The sequence below is a fragment of the Trifolium pratense genome, linkage group LG3, assembly GCF_020283565.1.
Source record: "Trifolium pratense cultivar HEN17-A07 linkage group LG3, ARS_RC_1.1, whole genome shotgun sequence".
In the NCBI taxonomy this organism is placed as follows: Eukaryota; Viridiplantae; Streptophyta; class Magnoliopsida; order Fabales; family Fabaceae; genus Trifolium; species Trifolium pratense.
In genome coordinates this window covers 32,329,787-32,342,823 of record NC_060061.1, presented here as the reverse complement: position 1 = coordinate 32,342,823, position 13,037 = coordinate 32,329,787, and the positions used below count along the sequence as shown (strand labels likewise).

General features: G+C 34.8%; 2 protein-coding genes and 1 long non-coding RNA gene across 3 annotated transcripts; 1 reads left to right on the top strand and 2 right to left on the bottom strand.

The window, feature by feature from the left end:
• Positions 1–545: 545 nt before the first annotated feature.
• Positions 546–1,215, bottom strand: LOC123913400. The gene is made up of 2 exons (XR_006811630.1): positions 1,126–1,215; positions 546–980 (listed from the first exon to the last, which is right to left on the bottom strand). It is a non-coding gene; the product is annotated as an uncharacterized LOC123913400 (long non-coding RNA).
• A 712-nt stretch (positions 1,216–1,927) lies between these two features.
• On the bottom strand, positions 1,928–4,012 carry LOC123913399 (CAP-Gly domain-containing linker protein 1-like). The gene has a single exon (XM_045964126.1). The coding sequence runs from the start codon at positions 3,964–3,966 to the stop codon at positions 2,110–2,112; it is 1,857 nt and encodes a 618-aa protein (XP_045820082.1). The 5' UTR covers positions 3,967–4,012; the 3' UTR covers positions 1,928–2,109.
• A 2,840-nt stretch (positions 4,013–6,852) lies between these two features.
• LOC123914971 (zinc finger BED domain-containing protein RICESLEEPER 2-like) lies at positions 6,853–9,320 on the top strand. Its single transcript, XM_045966132.1, has 2 exons — positions 6,853–7,213; positions 7,721–9,320. Exon 2 carries the CDS (start codon positions 7,731–7,733, stop codon positions 9,318–9,320), a length of 1,590 nt encoding a protein of 529 aa, XP_045822088.1. The 5' UTR covers positions 6,853–7,213; positions 7,721–7,730.
• Positions 9,321–13,037: the final 3,717 nt, after the last annotated feature.

Below are 13,037 nucleotides of genomic sequence, written 5' to 3'. Positions count from 1 at the left end.
TCAATCGAGGGAAACAATTGTAATTATAACAAGAGTAGAAACTGTTTAAAAAATGACACAATCAAGTTGAAGACGGTGAGCGATACACATAGCATGAACTATGCTCCACATCTCAACATTTTGAGAGTTATTGCGGCTACAATTGCAATCACGGATAAGACCGCCCTGAACATTTCTAGGTAATCCGCTGCAAGCTGAGAAATCGTTCCTTTTGCTATGAACTACATCTCTAATTATCTATAGGAGGGGGTTACCATTTGATATGAGTAGAGCTGTCAATTTGTTGGGCTAAGCAAATTTGGGCCCAGCCCCCAACATAAAGGGGGCCTAAATTTGATAATCATAATGAGCCCCAAAAAGACTAAGCCCCAAAAAGACTAAGCCCCAAAGTTAAAACATAGGCCCCAAGGCCCAAAATGGGCCCCAAAGCCCAATTTTATCCAAAAAATCTGAGAATTAATTTTTTTTGGGAATTTCGATAACAATATTGTAATTAAGAATTGAAACCAACAGCTAAAAGTAGTAACAATATTGCCATCTGGGAATTAAGATTTGTGTACCAATATCTGGTGTTATAAACTTTGCTCAATCAAATAATTACATTTTGTTAAAACAAAATGATCACTTTAGTTTCTGCTGGATTACCCCATCAGATGAGTCGAAGCATCGGAAACGAAAATTTTAAGAATTCTCGGAAACGAGAATTTTCGGAAAAAAATTCCTAGAACTCACTTAAGTTTTTTTTCATCTAACACATCAAATTATCAAAATCCTCATACACTCGTCCAAATATAAGCGGGAGATTTACACATAAGAACACAGTCACATAGTAGGAAAAAAGTATACTAGTAGATATAAAATAAAATTCTTTGAGTCATTATCGCCGCAGTGTTGCAGTCGCCCCTAGCGTTGCATTCATCCATGTTGAGTCATTGTCGCCGCAGTGTTGCAGTCGTCCACAATATTACTTTCATCATCATCTTAAAAAATCATCAATATATATAATTAGAATAAGTGTGCAATGAATTGAAACAGAATTGATGCCATAAATGCAGTCAAACTCACACTACTTTGATCTACTACTTATAACAAAAGCAAAAAAATTGTAATACCAAGTATTATTACCATTTATATATTCAGTAAAGCCGTGCAACCAATTTCGAGTGCAAATCAACATTTGGATGTGTTCAGGAAGTGTGGAGCTTCTGTATTTGGTATTCATGAATTTATATATGAATTTGGAGAAATTGTGTTTCTGGGTTATGGAAATATTGATGAGGAAGAAGAGAAATTCGGTTCGGCGGTGCGGCGGAGAAGAAGATGCATCGCGATTTTGCTTTCTGCGTGTTTTTCTTTCTGCGTGTTTTGTTTCTGCGGAGAAGAAGATGCGGTGCGGCGGAGAAGAAGATGCGGTGCGGCGGAGAAGGAGAAAGGGTTATTTTGTTTCTGCGTGTTTTCTTTCTGCTTGTTTCTGCGACGGAGAAGATGCATTATGCGTTTTGGGTTTCTCGTTTTTTTAGCCCAATAGTAAGGCCCCAAGAGGGGGCCAATAATTTAAAAAGATAACACAGGGCTGGACCAAAAATAATTTGTTTAAATTTTTTTAAAAAGGGGCCAGCTATATTGGGGCTTTATAGGGGGTCAAATAAATGGGCCCTTTAAATTAGGGCCCTATTGACAGCTCTAGATATGAATAGTGGAACCAAAATTCTTCATATAAGCTGTATGTCTAAACGACCATTTGCACTCAACTAGCTATATAAATGAGCCAATTTTGCTGGAGAATTCCTGTAATTTTTTTGTTTTCAATTTTGTAGTATGTTTCAAAGTTTCAAATAACTCTTTTGTATGACATGCCATTATTATCATTAGTTTAAAAATTTAACTATTTAATATCAACTTCAACTATATCATCTATATATTTACGAAAACAACGTATTATAAAAAATCAACGAAGTAAATGGCCCTTGTGCATAGTAGGAACGATTATGAAACTGATATAAAAAGCTAATAAGAACCAAAGATCTATAGAACAAAAAAAAAAAAAAAGACCAGAAACAACTAAATGTAACTTTAGGAAGCTATAACAGCACGACCGCCGCGACACCTTTAGCTATATGATTTTTGAAGAAGTTCATTATATGCAGTCTTGTAGATCTCAAGTTTACCCTCATAGTAGTCATGTACTTGTCTAAGTGCTTCCTTATTCTTCCCCTTAGCCATATCTGAGATCACACCATTCTGTCTAGTCACCTCGAATTCGAGTTCTCCCACTTTCAGTTTCAAGTCGTTTACTTCTTTCAGTGCAGTGTCATAGTCAATCATCAGCCCCTTCAATGATGTTTTTACATCATCGGTATGTTTCTTCATATTTGATATTTTATCGTCGCGGGAGCATATCTCAGCTTTCAAATTAGCAATCATTACATTGGCTTCATCTAGTTCAACCATTACCATGTCCATTCTCTGTCCATGTTCTTTTCTCAAAGACATGATTTCATCTTGCAAAAACTTTTGTTGAGTAGCATGCAAATCTGCATGTTTCAACTTTTCAGCTTTGCAGGAAAATATCTCATGCTCAAGCTTTTTAATCTTAGCTTTTGCTTCATTCCTTTCAATCACTACCATCTCCTTTTCCTTATTCGCGGCTTCAACAAGATGCATTTTCTGACCAAGTTCTTCCCTCAGACAATTGATTTCTTCTTCCAAAACCATTTCTTGTGCAACTTTTGCATCTCTGTCTCGGCTTAATTTGTTTTCTAATTCCTTGTTTCTGGACTGACAATCCTTCAGTTTAGAGGTCAATTCCATATTCAGTTTTGAAATATCTGCAATATCAAAAGAGAACTTAGCCTGCGAGTCAAGCAATTCCGACTTCAATTTTCGGACCTCTTGCTCTTGATTAGTTTCATTAGCCTTATACGTTTTAACCAAGTCTCCAAGCATTTGATTTTTTTGTCTCTCTGAAACTAACTCCAATTCTGAGTTGGCCATATTTTCCCGTGTCACTTGAAGCTGAATCTCACTTTTCTCAATTTGAGTCTTCAACTTGAAAATCTCTTCTTCTGAAAGTTCTTTTTGTTTATTCAGTTCCTTCTCTTTCAGCTTCAATTCTTCATTCACATTATTAAACCGATTCACACTTTTCTCAATATAAGACTTCATATGTGAAACCGCTTTTTTCAAAAGCTCTTTTTGATTTTTCAGTTCATCCTCTTTCCGCTTCAATTCTCCATTCACATTAGTAAGCTGATTCTCACTTTTCTCAATTTGAATCTTCGACTTGGAAATCTCTTCTTCCGAAAGCTCTTTTTGTTTATTCAATTCCTCCTCTTTCAGCTGCAATTCTTCATGCACATTATCAAGCCGATTCTCACTTTTCTCAATTTGAATCTTCAACATGACAATCTCTTCTTCAGAAAGCTCTTTTTGTTTATTCAGTTCCTCCTCTTTCAGCTTCAATTCTTCACGCACATTATTAAGTTGAGCCTCGCCATTCTCAACTTGAACATTCAACTTGATAATCTCTTGTTCCGAAAGTGTAAGCTTAAAATTGGAAACTCTGAGCTCTTCCTCCTTTTCATTGAACTTTTTGAGCAACTCTTCATAACTTCTATTGTCCATCTCCCACAATAAACCATCATCCGTGTTTTCGACCCCAACAAACTGGTTTTGTTCCTCCATACCAAGATAGTTCTCTTCCAGGTTAATACTTTGAAGGGATCCTTGATCAGGCATGCCATCACAATTGATCAAAGACGGGATATCAGTTTCAGGTTCAGAATCCCATGATGATAAAGGCGATTCACAACCCTCATTCACAGAACTATTATCACCATCACAACTAGGAGGAAAGTCAGTATTGAGAGATAGAAGTTCAAATTTCATCAATTCTTGCTTCTGAGATGGAGTAACCGATACTCTCACTTCGTCACAATCTACGTTAGAATAGCTCGAGCCCCCCATCTGAGATTCCAGGGGCAAACGCAATGATAAGAACTTTGCTATGATGACAACTACAAAATAATAATAATAATAATAATAATAATAATAATAATAATAATAATAATAATAATAATAATAATAATAATAATAATAATAATAATAATAATAATAATAATAAAATCATGAATAAATAGATAGTTATAATAACATGAACTATAAATCTGGATTCTAATTTGAAAGCTACTTAGTGACCTACAATCACCGTTTCTACTTTTATTTCTACAGTATATTCTTATGTTAAGACTCTGTTCTTTATTTTCTTTATGCAGATTTTTTTATTTTTTCCAACACAAATGTAATATACCTATCAATATCATATAAACAAATTGCCATTGCATTTGGATATCCTACTTTGATCAATTAACAGAGCTAAAAAATTCCTCACTGTCACTCACCTACTAACAAGCGATCGAATTGCTGATTCGATCACTAGTTTTATAAACTCTAAACCATTACAAATTTAAAATTCAAATTCAAATCAGTACTCACAATTTTCTAGTGTTTATTATGAATCTATTCTTTGTCCTTTAACATGTAATTATGTGTAGAGTTCAAAATTAACATACTGTGACAATTTGCTAAGGTGATAACATAACACAAGCATGTTTACAAAGACCGAATAATTGTTAACATAGGCCAAAATAAGACTTAAAAAAAAAGAGTAGAGGTACCTGAATTGAATGAGAGATGGCGTAGTAAACAATTTGGTTGTCGCTTTCTATGAGTCCTATTTCAATTTTGGAATAAGAGTTTAGGTTTAGGTTTATATAAAACAAAATAACAAGAGTTTAGGTTGAGTTTGTTTTTTTTTGTTTTTTGACAGAGAGGTTGAGTTTGTTATTATCATATCATATCAATCCTATACCGGCTTTGCCCGCGTTTTTTGGGCTCGTCTATATGTTTTATTTTTCATTTTTTCTTGATAAAGATTATTATTGTTTTTTTATACAAAGATTTTAATTTTTTCAAAAATTACCATATCGTTAAAATTAGATAACAACATATCTCTTATAAAAAAAATTAGATAAGAACATATCGTTAAAATTAAGAATAAATAAAAGTCACTTTATATTTTTTTTTCATATATTTTTTTATATTTTAAAATCATCTTTGTATTCTTATATGGCCTTGTGTGATCTAATGAACTAAATGGCCCTTGACTTCAATTGACCAAACCCTAAACCTAATTTTCTTCCCTCCATTTTTATATTGCAGATTTTTATTAAAAAAATACACATTTTTCTTGACTAGGATTCAAACTCGCATCCCTTTATTGCAATACAAGATTTCAACCACTATATCATGTAGACCAATTGTGATTAAAATTATGTCCACAAAGTGTTAAATCTGATTCACGTTATGAATCAATTAAGGCTTAACTATACATTTGGTCCCTTACGTTTATTTTAGGTTTCAATTTGGTCCCTTACGTTTAAAAAGTATCAATTTGGTCCCTTACGTTTATTTTAGGTTTCAAGTTAGTCCTTTCCGTCAATTTTGTCACATGTGACAGTCAATTGCATACGTGGACTGACACGTGGCACTTTGACATGCTGACACGTGTACTGTTCAAACGGTGTTAGTGACAAAACTAACGGAAAGGACTAACTTGAAACCTAAAATAAACGTAAGGGACCAAATTGATACTTTTTAAACGTAAGGGACCAAATTGAAACTTAAAATAAACGTAAGGGACCAAATGTGTAGTTAAGCCATCAATTAAATTTTTTGCGGAATTAATTTACATCCATATTGAGGAATCAATGATCATAAACAGGAAATATTTCATAGGACAATTAAGCACCATCAATTTTCATTGTAAAGTTTATACAATTAAAAACCGATAATTAGAAATCCAGCAAATCATCAGATCATACATTTTTTTTGTGTTTTATTTTACGAAAAAAACTTACATTTTCTTATCGTGAATCATTTGGCTACTTAAGATTAAAAAAGTCATAAATAGATTAAAAAAGCATCTGATCGACAAACAAAAGTAAGAGCTTTGTCATTCTAGTAATTCGAACTTGCAAAACAAAAGTTTGTTCATGGGTCAGTACCATAGGGTGTATGGACGATTCAAAAAGTTGGGGGAAGTAAATAAGGAAGTTCATAATTATGATTTTTATTAGGTGATAGAGTGTGAGTTGTACCACATGAATTATTTTAGTGATGACTTTATACCTTTAGAACAAATCTCTTATCTCTTATAATATAAGCTTGTATACACAAGCAATCCCTAAACTTAATTTTTCTTCCTCCATTTTTTTTTTATATTGCAGATTTTTGTTAAAAAAATATAACTTTGTCTGGACTATGATTCAAACTCACATCCTTTTATTGCAATACAAGATTTCAACCACTATGGCATGTAGACCAATTGTGATTAAAATTATATTCACAAAGTGTTAAATCTGATTCACGTTATGAATCAATTAAATTTCTTGCGGAATTAATTTCCATCCATATTGAGGAATCTAGCACCTGTTTTAATTAGCAATAAAGCAATTTGACCTCAATAAATCTAGCACTTGTCTTGATGCTCTGACAGACTCTTACTACAAATTAAGATGCCATAAAAAAATACCAACACAAATTTCCTAAAAAATGGCCTAAATATATTATTCATAGTTGCTTGAAAAGTGGTTGGGGTATTCATTAATCTAAAGGGCATCACAAGGTACTCATAATTACTAGAGCTGTCAATAGGGCCCTAATTTAAAGGGCCCATTTATTTGGCCCCCTATAAAGCCCCAATATAGCTGGCCCCCTTTTAAAAAAATTTAAACAAATTATTTTTGGTCCAGCCCTGTGTTATCTTTTTAAATTATTGGCCCCCTCTTGGGCTAAAAAAACGAGAAACCCAAAACGCATAATGCATCTTCTCCGCCGCAGAAACAAGCAGAAAGAAAACACGCAGAAACAAAATAACCCTTTCTCCTTCTCCGCCGCACCGCATCTTCTTCTCCGCCGCACCGCATCTTCTTCTCCGCAGAAACAAAACACGCAGAAAGAAAAACACGCAGAAAGCAAAATCGCGATGCATCTTCTTCTCCGCCGCACCGCCGAACCGAATTTCTCTTCTTCCTCATCAATATTTCCATAACCCAGAAACACAATTTCTCCAAATTCATATATAAATTCATGTCTTCCCTTCATTCTCTTCCAAACCCAGAACCACAATTTCTCCAATCCAAGTGAAACACAGGTGATTTTTTTTGTTTCAAATTTTCTATCTTTTTGTACTTTTTTTAATTGCTTCTTGTAGTGTATTTAGTGAATTTATTGGAAAAAAAATTAGTTGTTTGTGAATGTAGAAGATACAGTATGCTTATTGTGTTACAAGTTAAAGAGAGAACTGAGAAATTGTAAACTAGCTTATTGTGTCACAGAAAGACAAAGTAAGTGAGAACTGAGAAGTGTGATTATTTAGGTTTGTTTGCTTTATCGATACAAGTTAAAGAGAGTGGCTAGGGATATAATGCTTATTGTTTGTGAATGTAGAAGATAATGTATGCTTATTGAGAATAATCACAATTTGTGTATGCTTATTGTTTTGTTTGTGAATGTAGAAGATACAGTATGGATGCTTATTGTGTATGCTTATTGTGTATGCTTATTGTTTTGTTTGTGAATGTAGAAGATACAATAGTAACAGTAGTAACATCTTTGAAAATGATATTGTGTATGCTTATTGTTTTGTTTGTGAATGTAGAAAATACAGTATGGATGCTATGGATATAAATGCGGATCTTGAAGATTTAGATAATAATCTGTCAACTCTTTGGAATATTTTTGAAAAAATCGGCAAAGATCAAAGTGGCGTCGAAAAGGCGATATGCATTTATTGTTATACTGAATTTTCCATCGGAAAAAATCCTATTTCAGGTCAGAATTATGGAACTTCACATCTAACTCGCCATGTTTTTATTTGTAAAAATTTCAAGTTGAATCTTCTTAGTCTAGAAAAACCCCCACTTCCATTCAACCAAAAAATTCATCGTGATTTGCTTGCGGAAGCCATTATCGCACATGATCTTCCTTTTAGCTTTGTTGAGTATGAAAAAATCCGTGCTTGGGTGGAGTACTTGAATCCTTCTGCTGAAATGGTGTCTAGGAATACTATTGTGTCGGATATTGAAAAAATATACGACAAAGAGAGGATCAAACTTAAGGGAATCATGGATAGGATTCCAAATAGAATTTGTCTAACTTCAGATGTTTGGACAGCTACTACTAGTGAGGGTTATATTTGTTTAACCGCACATTTTGTTGATGATAATTGGAAATTAATCAGTCGTGTTCTTAATTTTTGTCGAATGAAACCCCCCCACACCGGTGTTGCATTGGAAGCCGCGTTGTTTGATTGCTTAAAGCAATGGGGAATAGATAAGAAAATATTTTCTATTACCTTGGATAATGCATCTAGTAATGACAACATGCAAGATCATCTGAAAAAGCATCTCCGCATGCAAGGTAATTTGATGGGTAATGGTGAATTTTTTCATATCAGATGTTCAGCTCACATACTCAATTTAATTGTCCAAGAGGGTTTAAAAGTGGCAAGTGAAGCACTACATAAAATTAGAGAGAGTGTAAAGTATATTAAAGGATCTGATGGAAGGATTGTAAAATTTGAAGATTGTGTCAATGATGCAGGGTTAAACGTTAGTAGTGGTTTAAGATTAGATGTGTCGACACGATGGAATAACACATATTTTATGCTTGAAAGTGCCTTGCAATATAGGAAAGCTTTTCAATATTTTCAATTGGCAGACAGAAATTATAGACATTGTCCATCTGATGAAGAATGTGATAGGGGGGAAAGAATTTGTCAGTTCTTGGAACCGTTTTATGATATCACAAATTTGATTTCGGGTTCATCTTATCCAACTTCAAACTTATATTTCATGCAAGTGTGGAAAGTTCAGTGCATTTTAGAAAAAAATCAAAATAGTGTTGATGGTGTTATAAAGGACATGTCTAAGTTGATGAAAGAAAAATTTGACAAGTACTGGAAAGATTATAGTGAAATACTTGCGTTTGGAGCTATTCTTGACCCACGTTTGAAGGAAAATTTTTTAAGGTTTTGCTACACCAGACTTGATGCTTCAACATCTCAAGCTAAGCTTAAGAAAGTGATGGATAAATTTAAAGTGCTTTATGAAGAATATGTGAGCTATTTTGCTAATGAAAGTGTTTCCCTTTCTCAATCTTCCTATTTTGCAAAGAATTGGAGAGCTTTTCATAAAATTTACTGGAAACCTTTTTTGCCATCCCAAGAAGAACCACTACTTTCTTCAAGTTTCGTATGATAATATAAGGAATCATCTTCCTTTGTTATATTAGCATACCCAGCCAAAAAGTTTATTTCTCAACGATGGCGAAGTTCCTGTTCCACTCTTTGTTTGTTACGTCTTCTAGTGGATATTTTATCATGGCGGGTTCCAATAATTCGTTTTTGCTAATCGATCCATTCACAAGAATAAAGGTAACCAATATTTGTACCTTTGAATATAGTAATACATATGGCTTGAATTATAAGCATGCCTTGCTTGCTTTTGACAAATGCTCCGAGGAATTTGTCTTGGTGGTTTTATGCAAACGCCGTTTGTATGTCTATCATGTTAAGCAATAATCGTGCTTCATTACTAATTCACCACAATACAAGCCCCTTATATAGGCCAACACACAATACAAGTAACTAACTTTACAACAAACTAACTAACTATACAAATTGCAAGCCAAGCCCAAGTCACACGTGCGCGCACGAGCTTGCAGCTCAGTTGCCTTGCAGGCCACGCTAACTGTGACTGCACAATCTAAGCCTGCATACTGAATTGATCCTAACAAACACTCCCCTAAATTGAACTTCATCAAGAACAATTTACAGACTCCAAGCTACACAGACCCAACTTGTCTCTATTCCTGCTAAAACTTTCAAAACTTAAAGCCTTGGTCATGATATCTGCTACTTGCTCAAAGGATGAGCAGTGGATTAACTGAACAGCTCCTTCCTTAGTCAAATCTCTTAAGAAATGGAACCTGACATCAATGTGTTTGCTCCTTCCATGCATCACAGGGTTCTTTGACAGTTTAATTGATGAACTGTTATCACAATAGATGGTAATGCAGCTGTTTTCTCTTGAATCTATTTGAGCCAAAATTCTGGACAACCATATTCCTTGACAAGCACTGCTAGCTGCAGCAATAAACTCAGCCTCAGTGGTGGATAAAGTGACTATTGGTTGCTTCTTTGATGACCATGAAATTGCTTTTGAACCAATCATGAATACATATCCAGATGTGCTCCTTCTATCATCAATATCACCAGCATAGTCATAGTCAGACCATCCAACTAGTTCACTCCCTTTGCCTCTTTCATACCATAATCCACAACTCACTGTGCCTTTTAGATATCTGAGAATTCTCTTCACAGCAGCCACATGAATCTCAGTTGGTCTTTCCATATATCTAGCCACCAAGCACACAGAGAAAGCAAGATCAGGTCTGGTAGCTAGTAAGTACATCAAACAACCAACCATCTGTTTGTACACTGTTGCATTGCTTGCTTGTCCAGCTTCATCTTTCATTAATCTATTTCCAGGCACAATTGGATTTGTCACACTATTGCAATCATACATTCCAAACCTCTTCAGTATTTCAATTGCATACTTTTGCTGATACAAGAAAATACCATTGTTGTCCTGCTTTACTTCCACACCAAGGAAATACCTCATTTTCCCTAAATCTGTCATAGCAAAGTTCTTTTCCATGGACCTTTTGAACTCACTAAACATTTTCTGATCATTACCAGTAAAAATCAAGTCATCAACATACAAACTTACAACTATGATTTTTCCATCTGCATCATGTTTGACAAAAAGAGTATGCTCATGAGGGCACTTTTCAAAACCTTCTTGACAAAAATATGCTTCTATTTTGCTGTACCATGCTCTTGGAGCTTGTCTTAAGCCATACAAGGATTTCTTTAGTTTATACACAAGTTCACTATTTTCTTTCTGATAACCCAATGGTTGATCCACATACACTTCTTCATTGAGTTCTCCATGTAAAAAGGCACTTTTCACATCTAACTGAAACACATACCAGCCTTTGATTGCAGCAACTGCCAATATGGACCTTATTGTGTCCCATCTAGCAACAGGTGCAAATACTTCATTATAATCTATTCCATGTTGCTGAGAGTATCCCTTTGCAACCAGTCTTGCTTTGTATTTCTCAATTTTCCCTTGCTCATTGTATTTGGTTTTGTATATCCATTTTACCCCTATTCTCTTTGCTCCAGAAGGTAAAGTGGTTAACTCCCAGGTATTGTTACTTTCAATAGCTGCAATTTCAGAGTCCATGGCCTCTCTCCATATGTCACTTTTGCAAGCTTCTTCATATGTGGTAGGGTCTGCACTTGGTGTAAATATTGCTAGATTGTGTAGATTATGCAACTCTGCCTCATCTGTCACAAAATCATCTAGATAACCTGGTCTCTTTGATATTCTCTTGTCAGGCTGCACATACTCATTGTGTTCTTCATCACTATCTTCTGAGTCTGGTACTATTTGGCCAATTTCATCATTGCTCAGTGATTCATCACTGTGAGCATCATCATTCTCCTCACCACTGTGTTTGCTTGTTGAACAAGCATCTGAATCAATGATTACTTCATTAATTTTCCCTTTATCAACTTCTTTTGTATCCCAATTCCACTGCTTAGTTTCATCAAACTTCACATCCTTGCTAATAACTATCTTTCTTTTCAAAGGATCATACAATTTATATGCCTTGGACTCTTCACTAATTCCCAAGTAGATACATACTATACTTTTGTCATCTAGCTTCTTTCTCAGATTATCTGGTATATGGACATAAGCAACAGATCCAAAGATTTTGAAGTGACTTACAGATGGCTTTCTTGCACTCCAAGCTTCTTCTGGTGTGATGTCCTTTACTGCAAATGTGGGACATCTATTGAGGATGTGTACTGACCAGTTCATAGCTTCAGGCCAAAAGCTTTTTGGCACATTCTTATCTTTCAACATACATCTCACCATATTCATGATTGTTCTATTTTTTCCTTTCTGAGACACCATTTTGTTGTGGTGTGTATGCAGCTGTCAGTTGTCTTCTTATGCCATGAGAATCACAATATTCATTGAATACTGTTGAGGTGTATTCCCCTCCTCTATCAGTTCTTAGACACTGAATCTTGAGATTTGTTTCATTTTCTACCATTGCTTTAAACTTCTGGAAGGTGGACAATGCTTCAGACTTCTCACTTAAGAAATAGATCCAAGTTTTTCTGCTTAGATCATCAATGAAAGTGATGAAGTATCTCTTTTTACCATTTGACTCAGGACTAATGGGACCACATATATCTGAATGTATCAATTCCAATCTTTCAGATGCTCTCCAAGAGCTCTTCTTAGGCACAAAATATCTTTGTTGTTTACCCTTCATGCAGCTATCACATTTTTGTTCAGGCTCATTCACAGCTGGTAGGCCTTGTACCATTTTCTTTTGTGCCAAAATATTCATTCCCTTGAAACTCAAGTGTCCATATCTCTGATGCCATAGTTGAGCATCATTGGACTGGGATGTATTGAAGCATTTTGGAACTAAAACTGGTGCTTTGATTATATACATTCTGTTCATAGACATGTGAGTAAACATTATCAAACCTTTCTCTTCATGATACACCTTGCAGGTATCATTCTTGAATACAATGGTGAGATTCTTCTGCTGTAACTGTCCTATACTCAACAGATTATTCTTTAATCCAGGGAGGTAATAGACATTAGTAAGAACTTGAACATACCCTTGAATGTATAGTTTCAAATTCCCTTTACCAATGACTGCCATCTTTGAATCATCTCCCAGCTTGACTGAGTCTTTGAAACTGTCATCATAGTCAAAAAGTCATTCCTTGTTGCCTACCATGTGATTGCTGCATCCTGAGTCCAAGAACCAAATCTGATGATTATCATTGAATCTTTCATCAGATCTTTGAATTTCTT